This window comes from Puccinia triticina, chromosome 15A (assembly GCF_026914185.1).
Source record: "Puccinia triticina chromosome 15A, complete sequence".
NCBI lineage: Eukaryota > Fungi > Basidiomycota > Pucciniomycetes > Pucciniales > Pucciniaceae > Puccinia > Puccinia triticina.
This window is the reverse complement of record NC_070572.1, coordinates 431,578-457,439: the sequence shown is the minus strand read 5'-3', so window position 1 is coordinate 457,439 and position 25,862 is coordinate 431,578. Positions and strand designations below refer to the sequence as shown.

General features: G+C 46.8%; 5 protein-coding genes across 5 annotated transcripts; 4 read left to right on the top strand and 1 right to left on the bottom strand.

Moving 5' to 3' along the window:
• Positions 1-457: 457 nt before the first annotated feature.
• Positions 458-2,275, top strand: PtA15_15A57 (uncharacterized protein; the record flags this gene model as incomplete). Its single annotated transcript, XM_053163710.1, has 4 exons — positions 458-705; positions 775-807; positions 886-1,108; positions 1,301-2,275. The coding sequence occupies 4 exons, from the start codon at positions 458-460 to the stop codon at positions 2,273-2,275; spliced, it is 1,479 nt and encodes a 492-aa protein (XP_053027222.1).
• Positions 2,276-3,348: 1,073 nt separating this feature from the next.
• PtA15_15A56 (uncharacterized protein) lies at positions 3,349-5,909 on the top strand (the record flags this gene model as incomplete). Its single annotated transcript, XM_053163709.1, has 9 exons — positions 3,349-3,452; positions 3,868-4,064; positions 4,145-4,238; positions 4,468-4,577; positions 4,660-4,669; positions 5,070-5,340; positions 5,420-5,587; positions 5,663-5,766; positions 5,846-5,909. The coding sequence occupies 9 exons, from the start codon at positions 3,349-3,351 to the stop codon at positions 5,907-5,909; spliced, it is 1,122 nt and encodes a 373-aa protein (XP_053027221.1).
• Positions 5,910-7,527: 1,618 nt separating this feature from the next.
• PtA15_15A55 (uncharacterized protein) lies at positions 7,528-9,042 on the top strand (the record flags this gene model as incomplete). The annotated part of the gene is made up of 4 exons (XM_053163708.1): positions 7,528-7,776; positions 7,850-8,153; positions 8,211-8,377; positions 8,443-9,042. 4 exons carry the CDS (start codon positions 7,528-7,530, stop codon positions 9,040-9,042), a joined length of 1,320 nt encoding a protein of 439 aa, XP_053027220.1.
• A 2,127-nt stretch (positions 9,043-11,169) lies between these two features.
• Positions 11,170-12,736, bottom strand: PtA15_15A54 (uncharacterized protein; the record flags this gene model as incomplete). Its single annotated transcript, XM_053163707.1, has 3 exons — positions 11,170-11,315; positions 11,390-11,563; positions 12,538-12,736. The coding sequence occupies 3 exons, from the start codon at positions 12,734-12,736 to the stop codon at positions 11,170-11,172; spliced, it is 519 nt and encodes a 172-aa protein (XP_053027219.1).
• Positions 12,737-19,058: 6,322 nt separating this feature from the next.
• On the top strand, positions 19,059-21,521 carry PtA15_15A52 (uncharacterized protein; the record flags this gene model as incomplete). The annotated part of the gene is made up of 1 exon (XM_053163706.1): positions 19,059-21,521. The coding sequence occupies one exon, from the start codon at positions 19,059-19,061 to the stop codon at positions 21,519-21,521; it is 2,463 nt and encodes an 820-aa protein (XP_053027218.1).
• Between the last annotated feature and the right edge of the window lie 4,341 nt (positions 21,522-25,862).

Genomic DNA, 25,862 nt, shown 5'->3' with positions numbered 1-25,862 from the left:
TTGGTCAACTGCTTGCAGTTGACACGCAGGATACTTGAGTCAAGCTGCCATTGTAACTCCACCTGGATGCACAAGTGCCTTTGTTGGCACAGTCACTGTGCAAGGTGCCCAGTGACTGTGCATTGAAGCTTGTGCTGAGTCAAACCTTGAGTAAGGCTGGTGTAACACCACACGCTTCCTCAGAGTTACCACATGTCAACTGCTCACAGTTGACGCAGTTTTTTTTGCAGTGCGACTTGCAAAAGTGCATGCAAGTTGTGCATGGCCAACTTTGGATCCCCCTATTAGTCCATCAGTCAGTCCTTTCTGGCATGGTGAAATTTTCCCAGCTTGATGTGTTCAGAGGAGTGTTACGAAGTCTGCGGGGGGTTGGCCGCACCCCGGGAGCGCAGAGAGAGTGTTAAGTTAGGGGGGACCTCCCCATTGAAGACAATGGCAACACCTCCATAAGGCAACGATGCCAGCAACACCAGGCAGTAATCCACACGCAAGCAGACTGTCATCATCCAGACTAGAAAGTGTTCGGAAGGACAGCTTAGCGCAACCCAAGGCCAAGCAACACTCTTCCTCCGCCGGCTCGAGGTCGACTTCGTTGTTAGGAAGGCCTGGCGTATTACCACCAACCAATCAGAGTACCAACTCCCCCCTCTCCAATGATGGCCATGATGACTATCAAGAAGATGACGAGGACGGATTTATTGAACCGTTGAGTAATCTTTCAAAATTCGTTCTTGGTTTGGTTTTTTCAATCTGATACATCGTGCTCCTTTCCAGATTATTTCAAACCGCTTTGCACATAGTTCAATCGTAAGCTATTCCTTTCACCTAATGTTGTTTCTGCTATATGGGACCCTCTGGACTAATGTTTTTTTTGTTTTTTTGCAGCTCCTTGCCGAAATCTGGCCAGATTCAACCAACCTATAACGATAAGCTATTACTCTACTCACTATTCAAGCAAGCCGTCCATGGTGATGTCAAGAGCTCGACGGTTTCCAAAAGGCCGGGAGTATTCGATATGTTGGGCAGGGCAAAGTGGGACGCTTGGAAGGCTAAAGAAGGCTTATCCTGTTCAGAAGCTAAAAGGTTGTACATCGAATCAGTATTGAAGGTACATCAAATTCTTCTCGTCTTCAAAAAACATTCAGCATTCGCCTGTCCATCTATAGTAGTCTCTTGTGTGTCTTAAAAAAACATTCAGCATTCGCCTGTCCATCTATAGTAGTCTCCTGTGTGCTTCGCCCCCCCCCCCCCCCCCCAAACTTTTTCAGACCGATAGCTGATGAGGAATCAGGTCTTGTAGCTTCTGCGCTCTCATCGAGATCGGCCGGAGGCTAGATTATTAATTGAATCGCTCTCGGGCTACGAAGCTTACTCGGCAGGAGCTGATCACCTGAGTGACTCGGATGAAGATTTATACTCAGAACAGAAAATCGAAATCCCGACGTCAATACCAGGCAGTCTACGAACAGCGAGCGGCAAAGAACGAGCACAGGGGGGAGCGGACGAAGAAAGATCCGAATCAACATCGATATCAGACGAAAAATCCGCAGAAGAAGAAGATGTTATTCAGACGTCAGGATTGGGCCCATATAAGAGCTCTTCCCAACTCCCCGATCCAATCAACTCCTCCGAAACTCATATCTTGCCGCCCCACTCGCCGAGAGCCATCGGAACTGCATCCGGAAGCTCTTCTGGACCACGCAGCCAATCACCGTCCGCCAAAAATGACTCAAGCCCACCCCAGGCAAGCTTAGTCTCGGTCGGAAGTGATCCAATTGAACGGCCAGAGCCACGATTTACATACGCACAGGTCCAAAGACTTGTCGACCAAACCCCTCAAAGCCTCCCATTCACCTCCCACACTCTCCGCTCGCCTCTCAAGAATCACCCCCACTCACACACAGACTCCGTTCGCCTTCATCCTCCCCATTCCTCTGATGACCAGTATTTCTCTTCGCATGCCCTTTTACAGTCCAACCTTCATAAACTCAATCAAGCCATCGATTCTCTGCAAATTCTGATCTCCAAAATCGAGCAGCATCATTTCCAACCGTCCTCCGATCCCTCCCCACAAAATAGAAGCAACTCGAGTCCTTCCCCTCCCTCTCCTCATCCTCCGCATAAACTGAATTCCTTACTTTCACTCTCCCGACTGCGCACCTTGGTCCGTAATATTTGGCTTAGACGGTTCTTCTTCGACCTTTCCCTCTTCTTCGTCCTGATCAAAGCTTTGAAATTCTTCAACAAACGTCCTTCACAGCTCATCTCCTCTTAAAAACCCCACTCGTTGTTAACATATTTTCTTTGGGTTCTGGTGAGCCTAACAGCTGTAATCATTAATTAGATGCATTGTCTTGCGATCAGCGATGAAAAGCTTTCTCTTCTCTCACGGTGCCCTGCCTCCAACACGTCCTGAGTGGCGTTCAAACATGGCTGGTAGTAGTCTGGCTCCGGGTCTTTCGACCCAGTAGGAGAGTGCCACTAGAATCACTGTATCTTGCTTGGGTTGGGGTCAACAATGTGTTGTAGGACTGGAATTTCAACTGTATGCGGATGACATGTGATTACATTGGGGGCACTCTGCGGGAAATGACTGGCGTAAACATATTCTTCAACTGAAGGAAGGACGCCTGGTGAGGTGTAGCTGAGCTACAATTTAGGAGCTCTATCATGTTAACCACACTCCAATTCCAAATGAGTGCCGGTTGGCCATTTCCATGTAAACTCATCTAAATAAGTATTTATTTAAGTAAATATTTTGAAAATTGCTAACTAGATTAGAAACAAGGCATCTTCAGACAAACGGCCGGAAAATAAAATAATATGGAACGCGGTGCTCTTGCCATTGGGCATGTGAAGAAAAACAATTGGTATCAGCTAGCTTTCCTTCCGGCCGCGTGCCCAATTAGACTCAGGACCGCAGCTTTCTGCATGCTCTACCCGTCCGATCTCACGCAGCCATTGCGATGCCTGAAAAACAACCACCGGCCAAGACCTAGCAACGTCCGATGGCGCGCAAGTCGGATCTGGGGTGAAACTTTGCAAAGCGGGTCCTAAACCTGACGATGGCATCCCGGATTTAGCACCCGGTGTGGAGATGCTCTACCATGAATTAATTTCATGGGCCTTTCATCCTCCCCAGGCTATGCATGCAGTTTACAACGATGTCCTCTTGGCAGTGTGGGTGGGGCCTTGCGTGTTGTGGGGCCAGCCACAGACGAGCTTAATCGCAGAGAGGCCGAGAGCCCAGTTTCAAAAGTTGCAATGGCGAGGGTCACGGCGGCAAGTGGCATGGGCGGCTCGCCGGGTGCCATTCCGCCCGAGCCCCGAGGGGACGCATAAAGCGAGATGGCCAGACACGGCCCCAGCCCTGATGTCGATGACCAGTTGCAAGGATCATCTCATGCCAACAAGGCAAAGCTCAAGAATGTCGGAAAGGTCGCTCCGACTGAGTCCTTCCCTACATTCTCAGCAACGGTTTGCAGCGGCCATCACTGATACCCCGGATGCAACGTTGAGCTGGCCCATCGCCGGCAAATCTTGCAGTCCGTGCCGGCGAAGCTTGTATCCGATTTACGTATTCAGATATAGGTTTCGACTTCGGTCAAAGAGTTGAGAGAGATCGCCTGTGGTTCCCATGCATGCTCGACAAGAGCTGCGTAAATGTCGTCAACACCAACACGTCCATTTGAGATGCACATCTCTTAGCACCTTCGGAATAGCTTGCTGCGGGTCTTGGTATCTAATTGAGATGTGGGGAAAAAGACACGGAGGAGACTGACGTTAAAATGAGCCAGCTTTTCCACTCCAGTCTACCCATCCCCATCACTCTCCAGTTCAGTACCCTTTTCACTTCCGACAACTCAGCTCTTCTATCCCTAACCTGCCTGCAATCATGAGGTCGTTTTCACAAGTCTTTTCAGCAACCTTTCTGCTTGCCGCTCTCTTCTTCGCCAGTACCGACGCCTATGCGTATGACAGCCGGACCGCATCCCGGCCTCAAGTCAAGGGATACTATCCCAGCTACAACTCCGATGGCCAGCCTGTCTCAAAGATTGATTGGAGTAAATATACTACTATCTCTTCAACCCGGTTGATGTGATGCACTCCTGCTGAATACGCCTTTGGCTCTCCTCTTTCTCAGCTGCATACACCGATGTTCTGTACTTCATGGTGATCCCTCAACCGGACTTTACTCTGTCGTATGATCCCAAGCTCACGAAAGCACAGGGTGACAAGTTGGTTACCGAATTCGTCGCCGCGGCCCGCAAGTGTAGGTTTCATCATCATTTCCCAGACAGACCACCGTTCTAGCCTGACATCCGATTCCTTGATATCTCAGACAAGGTCAATCCTCTCTTCAGTACGGGTGGTTGGACCGGCTCGAGGTACGTGTCATCGTTAGCCTGGTTGCCTCCAGGAGCCTGCTGGAAATTTACCACTCAAACTTACCACTCCCAACGATAGGCACTTTTCGAACTTGACTTCGACAGATGCTGCCCGCAAAAGATTTGCTCAACTGCTCGTTCAATTCGGCAAGAAGCATGGTTTCGTCGGAATCGAAATGGATTGGGAATGTGAGTCGCCGTATTCATACTATGCTCTATACTTGCCTCAATTGTTAATACTCATGGCTCTATCTTTTATTGATTGATTTAGACCCCAATGGGTAAGTTCTACTGGAGATATACTGCCCGGCGCGTGACTCACTTTGTCTTGACGTTCTTTTTGTAGTGAGGGCATTGGATGTAACTCTCGAAACCCGGCTGATGTCGTCAACTTCGGCTTACTCGTCAAGGTAAGGAGCTATATCTGGCAGAGTGTTTTTCCAGTCAGCTCATGTCATTATCCGAACTTGATCCGATCAGGAAATTCGCGCTTTATGGCCCCAAGCCTCGCTCACTGCAGCCTTCGGAATCGGCGGCTTAATTGGCCGTGCCGGCACACCTGCGACCGCAATGGAGACCGCTCTCCTGGTGCAAAACCTGAACTACATGTAAGCCCGCAAAGCATCTAATATGGGTCTCGAGTTGTCTGACCCCCATTACCGGCCACTTTGATGCATGCAGCAACCTCATGGCGTACGATGTCTACGGCGCCTGGGCTCCGACCACTGGTCCTCTGGCCCCCATCCGTGCCACCTGTGCCCCGGCCGCTTTTGGTCAGTCTGTCGAAACCGGCGTCCAGATTGCGTTGAAGCAAGGATTTAAAGCATCCCAGGTGATCTTGGGCATTCCGGGCTACGCCAAGCGTCTCGAATTGGTTTCGCCCAAGCTGGTTGTCCAGAATGTCAAGGGCCATCTGACCGAATACTACCAAAACCACACCAGCGTCACCCCTGTAAGCCGGCTCTCCTCACAACGTCTTGAAAGATTCTGAACGCAACTCAACAGCCTACAATTTACCTACTCTCCAACAGCCCGGTGGTCAATTTGACGACAAGCCAGGCAAAGACATTTGTGGTAATGCACAGAAATGGGGAGGCTCATTCCTTGTAAATGAATTGGTTAGCAACAGTTGGTTAACCAAGGACCAAAAGCACGGCGCTGGTGGTTACACACGCTACTATGATCTCTGCAGCGGACAAGTGAGTGCAGACGTCTCCACAAGTCAGGCTAGGCTCGAATCTAATTTGGTGCCCTCGATACCCTCCTTTTTGTAGCCGTTCCTCACCAATGGAAAATATTTCATTACATATGACGACCAATTCAGCACAGTCGACAAGGCCAAGTTTGCCAAGCAGAACGCATTGGGCGGTATTTACTTGTAAGTCTTAGTCCCTCCTTGACAATTTACATTTTATCACCGTGTTTGTGGCCTAACATGTTTTGCTCGGTTTCTCCAGCTTTGACACCCAAGGTCCAGCACCAGAAACCGTAAGAGCAGCTCGCCAAGCTCTTTCCAACTAGACAGCCTGTCACAATAAACAGAACAAATCGTGCAAAAAATGCACGCACCGTCTTTCATTTTGCCAAGCCTCAGCAGATTTTCCACCAGTTGTAAATTTGGGAAACATTCTGAAAATAGACGTTCACTTCTTCTGTTCCTCTTCTATCCGTGTTCATTTTAAATTGGCCAATTTTTCTTCCAGCAATTCATATCTTGGGGTGTCATTGTCTCAAAACATCGTCTGCTTTGACACATGCATCCAATCAACACACATTCTTTGTTTGGCTGTATCTTTGCCAAAAATCATACAAAAATCACCATAAAATATGTATCGTGTAGCCAAGAAGCTCAGTTCCACTCTCATTTTTTTGTATTTTTTGAGTAACTAATTGTCGAAGAAAACAACAAAGAAAAGTTATTGCAGAATTTAGATTTTCTTTGCCAAATCTGAAAAACTTGTCATGCCAAAAAACTCCGTTCTTTCCTCAAGTCCCTCCTGCGGAGGCGGGCGCTTCGCACCCAGGAGGGACTTACATAGTTAAGTTTGGTCCCAGGCGGCAGTGGCCTCCCCCCGGTCGCAGGGAGGGACTCGGGACTACTTGGGCCCAATCACCTCAATTTTATGGATTCTGAGGTGGCAATCCACCATTTTTGGTGGTGCAAATCTTTGCACCTGTGTCATCTCGGTATTCTTTCACCCAAAAATGAAAGGTGTCAGGTGACATGCAGTAACATGTGTTGAAAGTCCAGTGCATGGGTACTCCAACAATACACCCCTTGAATAATAATGGTCCCCTTGTCATCATCAGGGGGTTTCAACAATTGTTCCTGGGAGTAAGGTTGGAATAAAGGCTGGAATTAGCTTCACATCACCTGACACCTAGTCCCCTCATATTTGTTTTGTGGTGTTACTCGAATCTTCCATCACATCACAAAGATACAGGGGATTGCAAACCCCCTGTTGGCCAACCTTCACCAGTGTGGGTCTGCAGGAGACCTCACCGGGGGCAAAATCAGGTCATGATGACATTACATATTGCAATGTCCTGTGACAGGAGCAGGACAGTCATGTCCCGCATAAAAACAGGAGGATTTATCCCGCAGCTGTCATTCACATGTATTGCTAGTGTCATGCAGCTCACACCGCCACTCAACCGCATACAGTGCTCCACGGTACATGCGGATTTAAATAGGTTTAATCGGCAATGTCATTACTGCCCAACGACCTTACCTCCATCTTAATACATGCATAAGTACATCACTACATGACACATAAACTTCACATTATATAAATCAACATGCAAATATATATTTATGTATTTATTCATATGAAAGACTTTCATATATATGCAATTGGAGTTGAGGGCTCCAACATGTATATGCATCTGCACCAGATCAGCTGATGGCTCCGATTGTACATACATATTTATGTAACTGCACCGACTCGTCCTAGCCTTGCTTGATCAGCCAACATGACGAGCTGTACCCGGCCTATGTACAGCATGTAAGGCAGGTCATTCACCGCTTCAAACCCATCACCACCCACATCTTGCCTTCTGTTTTCTGACCTTTGGATTGATCTCTTAGTGTCTCATCATCATACGCTCACAGATACATTTATTGCAGATGGACGCCGCAATGACCAACGGTGCCAATGGCCCGCCTGACTCTGACCGATTGAACGTTGTCGAAGAAGAGAATAAACACTTAAGAAATGAGATCGCCACCCTCAAACAGCTCTTTCAGAATATTGCAGTGCAATCTACTCCATCCAACTCACCCAACTCATCCCCATCAGCTCGCAAATCCCTTACCGCCAAACAACTCAAAGATGCGAAGAAGGCCAATGCCGATCATGACTTGGAAGGAGTGGGATCCAAGCTTCTTGTATGTTTCACCTTTTCCCTTTCCTCCCTTTCCTCTATATTAACCCACTGACTTTTTTTACATGGAAAAAAAGACTAGCTGTTACGATCTTTCGCGTTGTTTGATGAAGCGTTCCTCTGCTACTGCCCCTGTACCATCCCCACCATCCACTACCGAGAGGGAAAAAATCAAAGGCTTCTTTGACTTATCATCTCAACCGCCGAGTGATTCCGCAGGCCACCGAATCCAACTCAAAGAATTGAACCAGATTCAAGGTAACGCCAAAATCGACAACGATTACGTCCAATACATTCATGCAACCATGAAGCGCTGGGGGATTCCGCGATTCACAATGGATTGGGCTAAACATTGGGATGATCGCTTCAACCAAATCATGTGTCAATTTTTTATTTGAGTTTGGAAGTGGGGGCTAGCTTGTGGTTGATTTGGTTTAGTTGCACAAACCAAGGCCCAGAAGATATCGATGGACAATCACATCCTGATGGCCATTTATTGGCGTCACACCACAAGCTTGCGCCAATACTTCAAGCGCAGTCAAAAGGGAGACGACACCTTGTCTCAAGATCAGGCTAAAAATACTCAGCAACAAGGCTTACAACGTGTAAGTCCTTCCACATTCCTGTATTATGTATTGAATTTTTTACTCAAAATAGATCGTTCTTTCAGAAATCTGTGGCGAGACAACTTTACCTTCAAAAAGAGGGGGTCCACGGGCGCTTCATCGAACCATTCGACGATAAATTTGTCAATTTGGAGGATGAATTATCCGAGGAGAACGGTCAACCACTAGCTCTGCCAAAGACTCCAACTTGGCGATCCAAAAAGGCAACTGCCTTCATCGATTGGATCGAGCTCCGCCGAAGATCACAGAAGGTCTTTGGCAAACCAAAGCAGAACAAATCTCGCTTTTCGGCAGGTGCTACTGCACGAATGCGCAAGCGTCCCTCTCCCGAGATTCCCGACGACAACGTGCATATCCCCATTGGCCTCCCTGAAGACTTTTACGCCACTCAGTTCTTGAACGGGTTGAGCTTCGCCGAGAAGAAGGCCCTACAGGTGACTACCCCAATCTTTGACATGATAGATCAATTCGACACTATCTTACCTCAGGATGATGTCAACTTCCACATCCACTCCACCCGCGCCCGAATTGAAGTTGTCAACAAAAGGTCCAGAGTGAGCCCTGATGAAGATAGTGAAGAGGACAAGGGTGAATTGGATCCAACCATTGTCAAGATGGAGGAGGATCCCGATGAGGAATTTTGACCTGGTTCCCTTGAGTTTCATCCATCTCCCATTGTAAACCTTTACGGTTTATCTCCGACTTATTACACATGCCCCATATTGCTTTGCCCGGCTTGTTTTCTTCATTTCCATTCTCTGTTGACGGTCTACTTCTCTCAGCTCAACATTTGTATGACTCCACCAAAGCCCTTGGTTGATTTCTCTCCAAGCTTTCCAAACGTATGCCCCAGATTCCTTGCCTCCCGCGATCACTTCTTGGCTACCTACGGTCATCTGCTTGTATATAGTCCAAAAAACGAAGTTCACATTTCCTCTGCTTGTGACGTTTCTGACATTCAGTTCTCAAGTAACAAATCCCCACTCAGTCACTTTCAACCTTGCTTTTTGCAATACCGGAGAAATATCTTGTTTCACAATTTGTCAATCAAAGACAGAAAAGTTCCCTGAGCATTAAACAATTGAGGGCTCCATGTCCAAAAGCTTGAGTGTGCGCGCCAAAAGCTTCTTGGAAGCAAGCTTGTTTCCAACTGGTCCTGATTTCCGATTATGGCAACTTTAATTCTTTGTTCGGAAGTGAAGAAAAATCATATCAATTGACGGACACGCAAGTAGTAGCTAACAAGTGAGGAACTGTATACAAAAGTATAAGGGGAACTACGTATACGATTTACAATACATAAGTAACAATAATCAGAGAAATGGTCCAGAACGACCACGAGATAACTCTTTCACAGCCAAAAGGGGATGCTTTGTATCATAGAGTGCTGCTTCATGCTCAAATGCGGCAGCATGGAACAAAATGCCTTCTGGAGTGATCAAGCCACAATAGCGATAAATGAGATCGAGGTTGGTGAAAGCAGGGGGAGAATAAAACACGTTAATGTTGAGATCGGGACATATCTTGGGATAGGGATTTTTAGGACTATCAAAAGGATTTAATTTTTCAAATGGGTAAATGCACAGAAAAGGGTAGAGATTGTGTTGCATTCCCTGATTGGTTGGTTCATGCAGCACAAGTTGAAAAATCCTGATGATTTGGCCAAAATGCCGAGTCTCCTTCCCAATTGCAGAACCCATTGAAGAGGCTTTGTATTCTAAAATGCTACTCCCAACTGAAGGTCGATTGCTGTATGTGAGACCAAGATTTTTAATATGTGCTTGCGTTTTTGCTCGGGTTGGCACAGGTACAATTTTTTTTCCAAAGTCGCCATGTTGTTTGTTCACATATGAGATCTTACTAGAAGGGTTTTGACCATTTAAAATAGAGATGACTCGCTCATATAAGACTGGAGGAATTCGCATATCGGTTTTGAATGTTTTGATGTTTTTCACTTGAAGATTCTCGCCCGAAAAAGTACCAACATCCCCTAAAAGCGAGCAAAGTTTCTTTTGCTGACAAAAAAGCGGGCCAAGTTTTGAAACGAGAGCGGGGATATTGGGTGATTCCATCAAAACCACAAGATTGGAAGCTCTTCCAATGTGCTTCAACATTGAAAAGTCCATTTGATCTACATGTGGCACATCATCAGAATTATGTGAATGATTTAGGCACAACAACATATACGTACTTAATTTTTTATTCAATGGTGCTTTCTGAAGAATCCCGTTGATTTGCTCAAAGTGCCAAGCAGCAAGGAAGTTTGCTGGGCCATAACCTCTAAGTTGCTTTGCTAAATGACAGGCCATGTGATGGTTGGGAGTTGGACTGATATCGGGTTGATTGTTGGTGATATTCGATCGATAGGATACTACGTGATAGAGGTATTTCTGAACTATATGCTCGTTGGTCTGGTATAGCATAGCAAGTTCGGTGAGCATCGCGAGGTGATACCACGCATCTACAAAGTCGCTCCGAGGGGATTTTTTCATTTCTACGATTGCAAAAGGTAGAAAGATAGTGATGAGCGTTATCCAATCAGCCGATCGGACCTTGCCAGCAGATGCATCACCAAACAAATGGGATAGCCGGTTGAGCCATGCTGGTAATTTTGTGAGCTTGATGACTTTTCTCAAGATCAGAAGATTGCCGTCTGAAAAGACCGATGGACCAAACTGGTTGTCTTCTATTTGTATTTCTTCATCGATTTCCATGAGGGCATCCTGAAGGCACTCAATGTCGATTGAGGGAGTGTTTGGGTCATTTTGCAATCAATCAAGGTGTTCTTCGTATTCGTCTTCATCGAAGTAATCTTCTGCATGAGGACGACTAGGCTGGGCACGTTTTTGGCTTTCGGACAAGTTCGCTGCTACTAAGTCAAGGCCCCATAATTTGCGACAATGCCACTCTATCATTCCTGATAAGCAATGCATTGGCTCCACTACCACGAAGTCAATCGGATTCCAGTACGGTAGTTGATTGAGAACTGACCATCGGACGCCGTTCGATTTGAATAATTTGGTCCGTTCAGCAAGGGTAGTTGCATCTCGCCACTGTTTAGATTCCTTTTGATGGCCTTGAAGAGATCTTTGAGGCCAAGAATTGTAGTCCAGGGATTCGATTTCGGTGTGAGGAAGGTAGCAAGATGAGCAGAAAATTTTTGCGCTGTGAGATGCGTAACCGATCAGCTTGCGGATTGCTGGCAAGTCGCAAACAGCGGATATCACAGCAGCCTTGATAAGGAGACCTTCGGGGTGTTCAAAAGTTGGAATCACGACTCCTGGCTGCCAAAAAAATTGAAGTTTGGAAACGAGGGGTGCAATAACGTTGTTCATTTGGAGAACAGTTGGCTCAGAGGGTCCCGGGGTTATTCCGGCAAAAAATATGTTCTGGAGTTGGTAGCGATGTGTGGCTGGGAGAGATAAGCAGAATAGTAAAATGACGCCAACCGACTTATGCTTCCCTGCAGTTTTGTTTCCGAGAGGATTGAACCAATCAACGTATATGCCAAAGGAGAGGTTGCCGATCTGTTTTGTAAATATGTTTCCTTCGGCGTCCTTGAACGAGTTCCATATGGTTCCGTCCCAAACGCCGCGTAGATTATCAGGAGTATCGTTGGAATGGTTGACCAATTGTTGAAGCAGTTTCTCGACCCCTTCTCGCTAAAGGAAGCCTTTCATCCAGTAAAAGGAGCTTTGAGTCGAGTAAAGACGGTTAGGTTTACGATTTATGTCGTAAAGGGGTGTTTGGCAGGCTCGGCTTCTGGCAGTTTGCTTGTGGAGACACGTGGATTCGGAATGTGAGGGAGGATATAGAAAGAAACATCTGGGGCAGCATAGAGCCCGATGGATGGTAGGTTCAATTTGCAGTTGCGACAGTGCGGTTCGAATGTCAATGGGAAATCGTTGGAGCGCAAGTTTGTCATTTGATGGTTGATTGATGTCGGCAAAGCTACTGAGGATTGATTTCAATGTCACAAGGGTGACATTTGCTTCTTTGCGTGATAGACCAGCGATAACGTGCAAGTAAGAAACTAGAGAAAGCGACAAGAAAAGCCAATCGTTGTTTGGTTTTTCTACAGAGAAGGGAATGAGTTTCCTCGACAGAGAAGGTGAAGAATGGCAATGATGTGTACATACTGGATTCAATGGTTGGAGTCAATGGTTGCGGGGTGTTGGTGACTGGATTTGACTGATGCTGTTTCAGGGCAAGCTTAAGGCGATTGGCAGGTTCCATCGTTTCGGCCCGTAAATGGTTTTGGATTGTTCGCTGAGTGACGTATGGTCCGTTTCCATTGAATTTGACTTTGCATTTGTTGCATGGACACTGGCGAGACATGGTGGCGAGGGATGATGTGACGGTATACTAGAGATAGAGAAGTGGAAAACTGGAAATTGGATCAATTGGAGGTAGGTGGAGCCAGGTGGAGCGGTCAAAAATGGTACGTACACTGAGTGCCACAGGGGGCGGCCCCGTCCAGTTCGCAGGATTCAGGAATCGGACAGGAGGGCAGGAGGCGGAGAGAGGCAGAGCTGCCTGCAGGACTCTGCAGGGGCGGTGTAAGTATGCTGGCGTATGAGTATGCATATAGGCAAGCAGAGAGGGACCTGCATGATATAACATACAATACATAATGGGTGATTATGTTCTATGCCTAATATTGACTGGTGAGGTGGCTTTATATAAATACATAATCTGCAGAGGTATATTCTATTTCTTCCGAGTTTTGGACCTGGTTTGAGTATGCATGACAACGCATGAGAGCTTGAAGGGCGACTTTCTGACATGATGTGAGGGGCATGTCTGTAAAGCACATGACTTTATGACATGTAATTCCCACAGGACCCGCGGCGCGCATGCACGACCTGTAGTATCACAGGACATTGCAACATGTAATGTCATCATGACCCGATTTTGCCCCCGGTGCCTGTCAACTTCTGATCAGATACATAGCACATACTGCAATGGGCCTTCCTCAGATCTTTGAAGTTTTCATCAGCTTTGGAAGTGGCCAGTTTTTCAAATTAAGAGGTGATAAATAGCTGGCCAAGAAAGTTTTGTTTGGGTTTGGAATTTTTTAGAGATGGCACTTGGCACCCGCCGGCGGGTACCCGCCACACTTCAGCACATAATTCTATGCACTTGCAGGTACCCATTAGCTCCCTTCATGTATTTTTACTAAAATGGAACCCCTGGAACCCGCCATGGGCACCTGCAGGTGCATAGAATTATGTGCTGAAGTGTGATGGGTACCCGCCGGCGGGTGCCAAGTGCCATCTCTAGAATTTTTGTTTTTTGAAATCAAGAAGGGGCCTACTCAAATGAAATAGGGGGCCTTCAGGGAGGGGGTGGACAAAACCAGATCCCCTGGGGGGTCAAACAGCTTCCCTCCCCCAGCCCTTTAAGTATCTGACCAAGCTCACACACCCTGGGCCCTGACATCCTTCAAACCAAAACTTGACAACTTGGTTGTCAGGGCCCTGCACCTGGGTAGACAAGATGCTGGCCTGTAAACACTCATCCAAGTGTTCACAGGTCAGCTTGAGAGCTTGAATCTTCCAGATGACCAGTCAGGGTTGTCCAGACTTCCGAATCCGAGGAACTTGACTGTGAGTAGTTAAATAAGCTGATTTTGTCCTGTCGCCGCTTCAGAGGTCTCCATCTCGTCTCAATGCTGATCTGTAGTGGTTATTGGGGGACTCACACCCCTTGATGACCGGTACAGACTGGCATAAAAAAAATCAAACTTTCTTGCTGTCATCACCAGGAAAAAAAAATATTCACTTGATGGCAAGTGACATGATGCAGCTTTGGTTTCTGCTCCATAGCTACTCCAGCGCTGCTCCAAGTCTGCTCCACCAGCACTTGTAGAGCTTGCAGGACTGCACCAGAGCACTCAATGTGGCACAGTCAGCTGATCCTAATTTTTTCCCAGGAACAGCTGATGCTCATCATAAGCTGAGCAGTAGGCATTGACTGAGCCTGGGCCAAAGCTGAGCATTGGCTGAGCCTGGGCCACAGCTGAGCATTGGATATTCCAAGCCTGAAACAAATCCAAGTGTCAGCTGGACCAAGAATATTCCAAATCTGAGCATCGGCTTAGCCAATAATGGGCCAAAGCTGAGCATCATCTTGGAAAAGGCTTGTGCAGAGCTTAGGATCAGCTGGGACAATACTGTTCCAAAGATTAACACCAGCTGGGCCAAAAATTTTCAAAAGCTGAGCATTGGCTGAGCCAATGCTGGTACAAAGCTGAGCATTGGCTGAGCCAAGGCTGTTCCAAAGCTGAGTATCAGATTTTTTGAGACTATTCAAAAGATTAATATCACCTGAGCCAAGGCTGTTCCACAGCTGAGCATCAGCTGAGCCAAGGCTGGTCAACAGCTGAGTATCAGCTGAGCCAAGGCTGGTTCACAGCTGAGCATCAGCTGAGCCAAGGCTGGTCCACAGCTGAGCATCAGCTGAGCCAAGGCTGGTCCACAGATGAGCATAAGCTGTTACAGGAGTGGTCAGACTCAGAATCTGAGCATTGGCTGGGCCAAGATTTATCCAAAGCTGAAAATCAGCTGAGCCAATACTGGTCCAAAGCTGAGCATTGGCTGGGCCAATGATAGTCCTAATCTGAGTCTAAGCTGAGCCATGACTGGAATAAAGCTGAAAATAAGCTGGGCAAGGACTGGTTCTGATCTGGGCAACAAAGCTGAGCATGAGCTGGGCACCAAAGCTGAGCTTAAGCTGGGAGCTAAAGCTGAGTATCAGCTGACCAGAAATGGGGATCAGTGGTGCCCAGCAAAAACTGAGGATCTCCTGTGGAAATTCTTAAACTGGTTAGATGGTGGGTAGATGGTGGGTAGATGGTGGGTAGATGATGGGTAGATGGTGGGTAGATGGTGGGTAGCCCGCTGGAGCTGGCATGATGTCACTTGTCATCAAGTGACTATTTTTTTTTCCTGGTGCGCATGTAGCAGAGGGGATTTTTTCTCCCCCCTGCACTAATTTCTTTGAATTTTTGGAACCCTCTGTTTGACACAAAACTAAGTATAAAAAATAAATACCAGAAATAATCTGAGGGTCTGAATGATGGGCTCCCGGGTGGACTTTTTTGCCCAAATTGATGTTTCACCTCACCAAATTACAACATGGCAGGCAATTTGGGACTCACCTATAAATATAAAGTACACCTGTAAAGAATCAGTTACAATAAATACATGTGTTTTGTGCATAGTTTGCTTTGAGAACAACTGAATGAGCTGGATATTTTTTGTGTATCTTTCAAATAGGATTTATGCATGCATAAATCATAAATTCATAAAACATTTTTGGTGTTATTACATAATCAACTTGGAACACCATAAGTACAGAAATGAGGCTTGCTGATTTCTTACAAGTTGTTATGGCTTGGTGAGAAACTCCCCTTTATAATTAGGAGCAAGATATCCTAATTAACATTTGCTAAAATTTTGCTTAAGTGTTGGGGTAACAAAATAATCAGGGTTTGGGTGAAACATGGACTGCTGGAATCCAGGTATACACATTTACCAATCAGTAGATGTAATTTTCACAAGATAGTACAAAAGGGCAATTCATTGCGGACGACTTTGGGTTTTTACTAGCTTAACAAAGCCTCTTGGGCGGAGGGTCCGGGGGACCCCGCCCGGAGGGCTCTCCGCAGGAGAGCGGGAGGGGCGGCTTCGCCGCCAGCCACAGCGCTCCCACCAGGGGGGACTTGTGCTAAGTTAGGGGTTTTTATACATAGCCAATGCCCGAGCAAGCTTTTTAGTGAAACGCTCAGCGGGGAAAGCATCTGCCGAGATTTTTGAGAATTCGGCTCGGTACCAATGGCCTAGAAGATCGAGTGCAACTATACCAGCACTGAATGCGTTTGGCCGCACGGGTTCAACGAGCACCTGATATAAGTACTTCTGGACCTCATTGAATTGCTTCTCGCCCCCAATCTCGCGAAGTTCCGGGAGTGGATGAGCTAGAGTATCGTGGACACTTATTTCTTCCAGTTCGATTTTGGTCGTGCCTAGGAGAGGGGGGTGCTCTTTAGTATCAATGAATAGCTGCTCGTAAAACCACTGTAGTAGCCCTGCATGATTAGCTTCCTTTCTTTTTGAAATATGTCGATGCTTTCTTTTCAAAATCTTTCGATCCTTTCTTTTGAAAATCTTTTGATCCAGTCCATTCAGAAGAACCAAGTTATGATAGGAATTGAGGGCTTCTAGTATCCCCTTGATCTTTAAGAAGATCGGATTATATCTCCTGGATAGGGTTTTTGATTTTAGAGGTATTCGGATGTCGAGGTTGTGAACATACCGTTCTCCGTGATTCTCTGGGAGTCCAAGCTTGCGTACGCTCATTTCCAAACCACCATGCAATTTCATAAGCGTCTCCGATGAGGGTCTTTGGATAGAATCGCTATACAAGTCATCTATCTCTTTATGTTTTTGATTAAATTTTTCTATGAACAAATCGAATTCTTTTTTTTCTGAAGGGCTCTGGTGCTCAAGGGCGTCCTTCACCCGGCGTTGAAGAATATCCATGTTGGGTTCATATCTTCCAAAGTAGTGCGTCTCACGTGCCATCGCATCTGTCACTGGTCTTTTGCCGTTTTGATATGGTCTGTTTGGAAGATTTGCTTGGTCTGACTTGGAGATAGAGTTTATTGGACACGGAACAGATTTCGTGGGGGCTTGGGTCAGTTGGTCAATAGGCGTTTGGGTTTTTTTACCGAATCTCAACCTTTTGTTGGGTCCTACTTGTGTTCCAAGGTATGGCTGGGCTTCTGAAATGGTCTGGGAGCTCTTCGAAGGCTGCTCAATTTGCATGGGAGTATTGGTTTGGGGGACAAAGGGCTGTTGTGGTTGAGCAACTTGTAATATTTCACTCGATCCGACCCGTTGTATATCATGCAGCCCGGCTTGCCTAACCGTTCTAGCGCTTTCGAAGTACTCCTCATTTTGCGAGGGGGGGCGGAGTGCTTGCAGGGTAAGTGGTTGAATTTCTTCGGTAGCTCTCTTCGATCCTGATCGATTATTTCTGGCAAATGGCTCGACTTCCCAATTATTGATTTCGGAGCTCTTGGAATGCGCAATGGTTTCCGCTGGGGCCTCGATCAATTTTCTGTTTAATCCTACTCCCTCCTCTCTGTAAGACGACTCCGCTACCTGCTCGTGATTAGCACGACGTCCGTCTAAATTTTCAATTCAAGCCGAGGTCAGTTTCTGAGCCGCGCTTTATTGATGACCTAAAGTTCCAAGTTGATCGTGCAGCGCTGCAAATGCTAACCTTTTTGTTCAGATGGCCCGAATCCTATCGGCACAAAGTGATGGAGAAACGTCAGTCACCTATGGCTGTCAGTCTAACGAGATGTGGTTACACATTTCTCACCAGCTGCATTGGAATGGGGATCATGTGACGAATCGAACACTTCCAGAAGGCTCTTTAGTTTTTCGAAAGTAGAATCAAGACTATTGAATACACCTAGACAATCATTCTCGAGGTCGATGGGATCCGTCAGAGGTGTGATTCCGGAGCTCTTGAGATGGGCCTCATTTTCCATGGGGGGATGCACTGCTTGCAGGTGGTTGAGCAGTTGGATTTCCTTGCCAGCTCCTTTCCATTCGAATCGTCTTTCCCCAGATGGCCCGGTTTCCCAATCGGTTTCGGAACTCTTGGAATATGCCACGGTTTTCGCTGCGGCCTGGATCAGTCCGTTTTTCGATCCTACTGCATCTCTGTAATACGACACCGGTCCCTGATCGTGAGTAGCACAAAGGTCGTCTAAATTTTTAGTGTTAAGCCGAAAGCGCTGGTCAGTTTGGGAGCAGCGCGTCATTGACAACATAATTTTCTAAGATGACCGAGCAGCGCTCCAGCTTACCTGCCTCCTCAGATGGCCTGAATCCTGTCGACACAAGTAGTATAGAAACATCAGTCACCCAGGGCTGCGAGTCTAACAGTGTGCAGCTATGTCTCACCAGACGGATCGAGATGGGGATCACGTGAAAAGTCGAAGTTTTCCACACCCCACTTAGGTTTTGAGGACCCTAAGAAATCGAAATCAAGACCTTCGAACACATCTGAGTTATCATTCGAGAGATTGATGGGGTCGCTCGGAGTCGTGAGTCGTAGCTCATCGACTTCAGCAGGAAAAGCGGCGGTCGCCCAGTGCACGCAGCAAAGAATATTGATTTTGAGCCCAATTGCGAGTAAACGGTAAAGAGTACCTCGAAAAGGTGCAAGAACCTCTGGGCACATGTGATCTTGCAAGAAGAACCAGGAATGCATCGGTTGAAGCTCACTGTACTCAGGCCTTGCCATAACACAAAGTCTGGCAAAATGGGGCGTGCATTTAGCCGGCCCCAAGTGCCAACAACACTCGACCACCAAGCCAAGCTCCCACATGGAACATGAAACACGCTCAAGAAGACCCAAGAGTCCGTTACAATATGCAACACATCAGTGGGTTTGGAGCATAGAGTGTCGGATGTCCTTCCTGAAACCATAGATAGTACTTACCTGTATCCATGCCGCTTGCGACGTATAACTATTCGACCATCGCAGGGCAGATTTGCTTCACACCCCTCAACGCCTCCAGCATTTCAGATTTTCGCCTCAGACGGACGCACCTCACTTGTACATATTGGTAGAGAAAATGTTATCCCAACCATCCAGGCTGTTTCCATACGCCGTATACACGAAGCAGAATGTGATGTTTGCACTGTTGTTAATGGTCACTCTGGCGATAGAAATTCTAGCAGTGTCTACATTGACTCACTCCGGAAGTCTTCCAGATTTGGACCGAGCCGAATCATTCTCGAGCGACTCCGTGGGGGTGCAAACGATAATCCATGCTCCTCAAGAACTTTCAAGCCACGGCAAAGGTGATACTCTCCAGAGGGATCAGGATCAAGTTAGGGCCACACTCAATAGCTTACAGTCTAAGACCTTATCCGAGCTCAGAAAGAATGATCTCAAGTTATTTTTTTTCGATGGTCCAAGCGGAACGCAGCAGATGCAACGATTGAAAGACACGCAAGAAGTAATAGACAGTATGTCCCGGGGGAAGAGTTCGCTGGCCTATATAAAAGTGGGACACTTTGGTAATCAACACAATGATGAAGAAACTGAGTACAGGTTACATGCTCTACGAGGTCGCTTGTCAGATATATTCGACAAGCGAAAGACAAATCCAGATGACTACGTTTGGAGCCAACATGTTTCATCTAGGCTTGGCCCCAATCCCAATGCCCAAAAAATCTGGAACGACATCATGAAATCAGAGCTGGAGGTACAACAATTCAAGAAGAAGAGTCAAGGGTTTTTTGGAAAGTTCTATTCGATCTGGAAGTATCTGTTTGATAATCAGACCTGGCAGGAGCAAACTTTCCGGCAATCACTGCGAAGGATCCGGATCGAGCTTCAAAAAAGGCAACCAACGCGTCAAGAGCGTGCAATCTTGCAGCTTGAGAAAATTCAAGCAGCCGGCTTTTCTATCACCAAGAAAGAGCAACAACTGGCAGAAAAACTCTCAAAATTCTCTCGCGTTGCGAGTAGTATGAATTCACCAGTGGACAAGCGACTTTCGACCAACGAAGATAAATTATTGAAAGAAATCAGTCGTCGTACCATCGCAGTCAGGAGAAACGAGCAGGCTAGTGAACTTGTCAGAAAGCTCAAAAATACCCCAAAAGGAGTGGAGTTGTTTCGGGATAGTCCACAAGATCTTGAGCTCATAGCCAGTGCGCTCAAGGAATTAGCAAGCAAGGAACAGGAAGGGAAGGTCTGGACACCGACCGAAACATATTTTCTAGCGGCCCTGAAGATAGAAAGCAAAGGGTTAGGAAAGAAGAAAAGCAACCTTGATCAAATTCTGGCTGCTCTCAAAAAACAAAAGGCTTACGATGTTTTGCATGAGGCCAGAGCTCATATTCACGAGAATGTCGAAGAGGCACTGAAGATGGAGAAACTGGAAGCGAAGCTAATTGCACGCTCTAAGGTTACTGATGAAGACATAGCCGAGGTAGCCAAGCTAGCAAAACAGTATTACCGATTGAAAAAACTGGCAGACACTCCCCTGCATCTCGATGTAATCCGCGTTGCAAGGAATGAAGCTCTTTCCCAGGAAGAACGGGCGATCCGATTACTGGAAGATACAAAAGCACACACTGAACTACACGAAAGTCAAGCGAAGCTGTTACACAAGTTGAAGCAGGGCAGCCCTCTCGTTGATATTCCAGAGGAGGGGAAGAAATGGGTTCGACATCTTGTGAAGAGCCTCACAACACATTCCCCGATTCAACTTGATAAGGCTCAAGAATTCGAAAAGGCACTACACGGAACACAAGAGTGGATGTCCATTCAGCATGCGCATAAATCTACCAAAGCCCGGTTCTATGACGAGGTCGTGCGCTCAAGACCCGCCATCGAATGGTGGATTGAGAAATCTTCGAAGAGCAGTCCGGCGCCCAAAGACTATGAGAAACATCTCACTTTTACTGAGAGATGTCAGGTTTTGGTGCTCTCTAAAGTTTTCCGACCGAACCAATACCTTCCCAGCTTAGAAGATTTAGCGCTTGAACGTCTAGAAGCCCTTTCCAAACTCAGACATTTGACCATACAAGAGGGGAAGCTTTGTATTAGGTTGAGGGACCCGGAAAAGGGATCTGAAATGATAAATACACCCGACGCCAAAAAGATGATCCAAAACTTGGCAACCGAAGCAAACGTGGTCAGAATCTGCAAACCCACACCTGAAGATCAGAAACTGGTACTACGACTAGCTCAGAATGTCAACATAGGGTTCCTGCCTGACAATGCCTGGCAGAAGCTGCACTATCTTTTCCTGGATGAACTCGAAGAACTCGGCCATCTGATGTCACTCAAGGATACTGACAATAAATTTAAGGATGCAACTAAGTTTTCCCAAATAATGGCGTTGCTTATGAAAGCCTCGGATCGGATGAACCTTGATCCGCACCTGACAGCCAGTGATGATGTGACAAACTTCCTCATATGGGACGCCCAAAAAGAACGGATTGCTCCTCCGCCAGAAAGAAGGTACATCGACCACTTGCACGCCATTCTAGATGCCAGAGGGAAATCCAAAAGAAAATGAGCCAGTGAGCCAAACTGCCGCGAAAAAAGGCCCAAATCTCCGTGAGCTTAGTACTCAAAGAACAGCTTTTTGTGACATGTTTCAGGATCACTTACATATATTTTTCTTGCACAGGTTTCTTAGCAAATTTACAGGCTGCAAATCCGCCCCCAGACATCCAGTTAAAATAAAAGCTACGGCTGGCGCCTCTTTTCTCCAATTCTGACAGCTTTCTGTTGTGACATACTATTTAGTCTTGACTGAAACACATGTCACAGATATATTTTCTAGCCATCCATTTACATAGTCTCATGGAAGTAGCTATGCTATTCTGGAACAGAATCATGGCTGATGTGGGTATCCCAAAAATAATTATCAGTGACAGAGACCCAAAATTCACGTCAGAATTTTGGAGGAATCTTCATGATATGCTGGCCACCAGATTAGCCTTCTCAACCGTGTATCATCCGCAAACTGACGGACTAGCAGAAATAGAGATGGCACTTGGGTACCCGGCACCCGCCAGCAGGTACCCGGAACACCCGCTCAGCACCCGCCGGCGGGTGCCGGGTGCGGGTGCGGGTGTTCAGTTTTTGGGCAGGAAAAAAACGGGTACCCATCCGGGTACCCGCCCATCTTTGTGGGCCAGATGGATCAGAGGGATCTCTCCAGTTGAAGAGGTGGGAGGTGTACATACCACCTCAAGCGGAGCAATCCCTCCGCCCAGAGGTGTGTACACCTCCTCAACCGGAGGGACTCCTTGACCAGAGGAGTCCCTCCAGTCAAAAAGCTTGTGCACCTCTTTGACTGGAGGGATCCCTCCGGTCAAGGAGGTACTATACCCCCGGGAATCCGGGAGGAATCCCCGGGTCAGCGAGTATATTGATGACCGGGAGGATTCCCTCCCGGTCATCAATATCATCGATGGCTGGGAGGACTTCCTCTTGGTCATCGATAACTAATCAATGGCTGGGAGGACTCCCTCCCGGTCATCAATATAATCGATGGCTGGGAGGACTCCCTCCCGGTCATTGATATAATTGATGGCTGGGAGGACTTCCTCCCGGTCATCAATATACTCCCTGCAATGACCGGGAGGAAGTCCTCCCTCCCGGTCATCAATATAATTGATGGCTGGGAGGACTCCCTCCCATTCATTGATATAATCAATGGCTTGATGGCTGGGAGGACTCCCTCCCGGCCATCGCAATGAGCTTGCTGACTGTGGTAATCCCTCCCGGTCAGCGAGTGTATGTATTGCTGACCGGGAGGGATTTCTCACCGCAGTGAGTATATCAGAGCGGGTACCCGCCCCTGCACCCGGCACCCGCCAGCAGGTACCCGGTATACCCGCCAAGCACACGCTGGCGGGTGCCGGGTGCGGGTGCGGGTGTTGACACACCGCGGGTGCGGGTACCCGGGTGAAAGAGGCCATCTCTAAGCAGAAAGAATGATCCAGACACTAGAGGATCTTCTACAAAGGTTTTGCGCCTTTGGGCTAGAATTTAAGAACAGTGATGGGTATACACATGACTGGGTTAATTTACTCCCTGCCCTAGAAATGGCCTACAATAGTAGTAAGCACTCTACTACTAAAGAAGCACCATATATCTTGGAAAGAGGTTGGATCCCCAGATTACCTAAATACACTCTTAATGATAATGCTGTAGACTTTGAGCAAATTCTAGAAGCCATAAATAAACATGCTGCTAAATGTGTCCAAGAAGCAGCAGAGTATAGTAAGATGTGCTGGGACAAGAGTCATAAAGAAGCAGAATTCTGTATAGGGGAAAAAGTACTTCTTTCTACTGTGAATTTTAACAATTTAGGAGGTTGTCAAAAACTTAAACCCGCCTTTGTAGGTCCCTTTGTAATTAAAAACCTACATGGTAAAAATGTGGTAGAAGTAATCCTTACTGAGGAGTTCAGCAGAAAACACCCAGTGTTTCCGGTGAGCCTAATAAAAAGAGGGGGTTGAGAAATTGACTCCCATAAATTAAAAAATCAACTCCCAATTGGAGTTTACGTCACGCGGACCGCTTCGCAACGTCTCCCCCGGGTCCTCATGACCAAATTTTGACCCGGGGGCGTTTTGGGAGTTGGAATTTTACTTTCGTGATCCCAAACAGGAGTCGGGATTTTAATTTGATAAAAAAAAACCCAGAAAATAGAGAAATTTTCATATCTCCTCACTGGAGCACCCAAACGCTCCCAAATTTTACACCCATTTAGATACACTGTCTAGACAATATTTTGAGATTTACAGCAGTAGAAAACATCAGGAAGGCCTTGTGGAACAGGGGGTTAATTTGGCAGATTTCCTTAATAGGAAATCCCCCAAAACCTTAGCTACAGTGCTCCAAACACTCCAAAAGTTTTTTTTGCAATAATAATACACTCTCTAGAACACATTTTTAGCTTCACGGCATTAGCACACCTCAGGGACACCTTGTGTAGCCAGGGGGGTGATTTGGCAGATTTCCTACAAAGGCAATCCGCCAAAACCTTATCTATGGTGCTCCAAACTGCCCCAAATTTTTTCTGCCATAAGAATACACTTTTTGCAACATATTTTGAGCTTCACGGAATTAGCACACCTCATGGACACCTTGTGTAGCCAGGGGCTGATTTGGCGGATTTTGTACAAAGGCAATCTCTATGGTGCTCCAAACACCCCCAGATTTTTTTTTGCCATATGAATACACTATGTAGAAAATAATTTGAGCTCCATAGAGGTATTACACATCAGGAACTCCTTCTGTAAGCGGGGGGCTAATTTGGTTTCCTACTATAATTAGCCCTAGAGAATCTGCCGTTGGACCCGCAGCAGGTACCCAGCACCCGTTGGCAGGTACCTCCGGCACCCGCCGCGCACCCGTGCGCGGGTGCCGAGTGCGGGTACAGGTGCCTGTTTTTTGGGTAAAACAGGTGCGGCACCCGGTGTAAGACTCAAAAGTGGTAATGAAACCCTTTTGATGAATGGTGAAGGGTATGATGGAGTTGCAAGCTCTGCCCTTCTGTTATCAGTCAATAAGACCCACCAAGCTCAGCTTGGCAAGTTTCATTAAGTGATAGGTCTGGTCTGTTCCAGATGAAATCTGTCTGAATGGCAACGTGTAAGTGTTTTAATTACTTTTTTATAAGGGTTGAATTGTTGTTATAAGGGTTGATTTATTGTTATAAGGGTTTTAGGATTTGAATGTGGATGAGTGTTGGGTGACTTGTGAGTTCTGGGTGAGGAACTGGGGAGCAGACCACTGGGGGTGGAGAGAGCTCCTTTTATAGACAAAAGGGGAGCCCCAAAGGGGCTTGTGGGTTAGGTTTTCAGCTAATCTAGACAACAGGGTGAGGAATTTTAACTGGTGGGAGTAGATAAAAATGATGTCATGACCCCTCAGGGGCGCATGAGTGGTGTCAGAATATACAACAGAACATTCTAAACATGCCAGGGTGCATACATGATGTCGGAATATATATAAGAAAATTATAACGCATGAAAAAGGATGCAGTAGACTGCATGAGCTGTCATACAGAGGGAATTAGTGTATACACAAAGTCTGAGGCTGCAGAAACAGTGTAAATGATGTCATACTATGTATATAAAGGAGTGTATGTAGTTAATATGTAATGAGTGCAGCTTGACAGGGAGATGTATTTTTGTATCCTGTGATGTGTTTATGGGTACTACTGTGAAACTTGGGTCAAGGCAGGTGACAGCTGGGTTACTGGGGCTGGCCGTGTGATAGGTGTCCATGAGGTGTAACTTCCACACTAAAGGGGGTACAGGGGTGCTTCCAGTGGTGAAATTGGCCGTAGAATCCATTTATGGGGTCCATTTGATGGTATACTGAGGCCTAGTATGAGTAATTATGTGGCATAGAAAAAACTTTTTATTTTTCCACTTTTCCGTCTACCACACCGGGTACCTGCCCAGGTACCGCCCCAGCTTACCCTGCCCAGGTACCGCCCCAGCTTACCCTGCCCAGGTACCACCCCAGCTTACCCGGAAGGCAGGGGAGGAGGGGGGGGGGGGTATTTGGGGATAAGTCCAGCACCTGCCAGCTTGATATCCCAGCTATATGTACATACTAGAGACCAAAGCGGCTCCGCCGCTGCAAACCCAAAATGTATTATCCCCCATTGGCAGGCTAGCCAGACTTGTTTTCTTGTGCAAGCTGCCTAGATCATCAAATTTCAATTTCACACTCTCAGTGAGATTGCTTTAACAGGGTTCAAAAAAAGATCAACCACTTGATGTTAACATGCTACACCTGTGTTAACAATTGTTTAATGGGCATATTGATGATATGTGACACCCAGGGATTCTAAAAGTTGGTGGGATGGGGGTCAAAACTTGGGGCA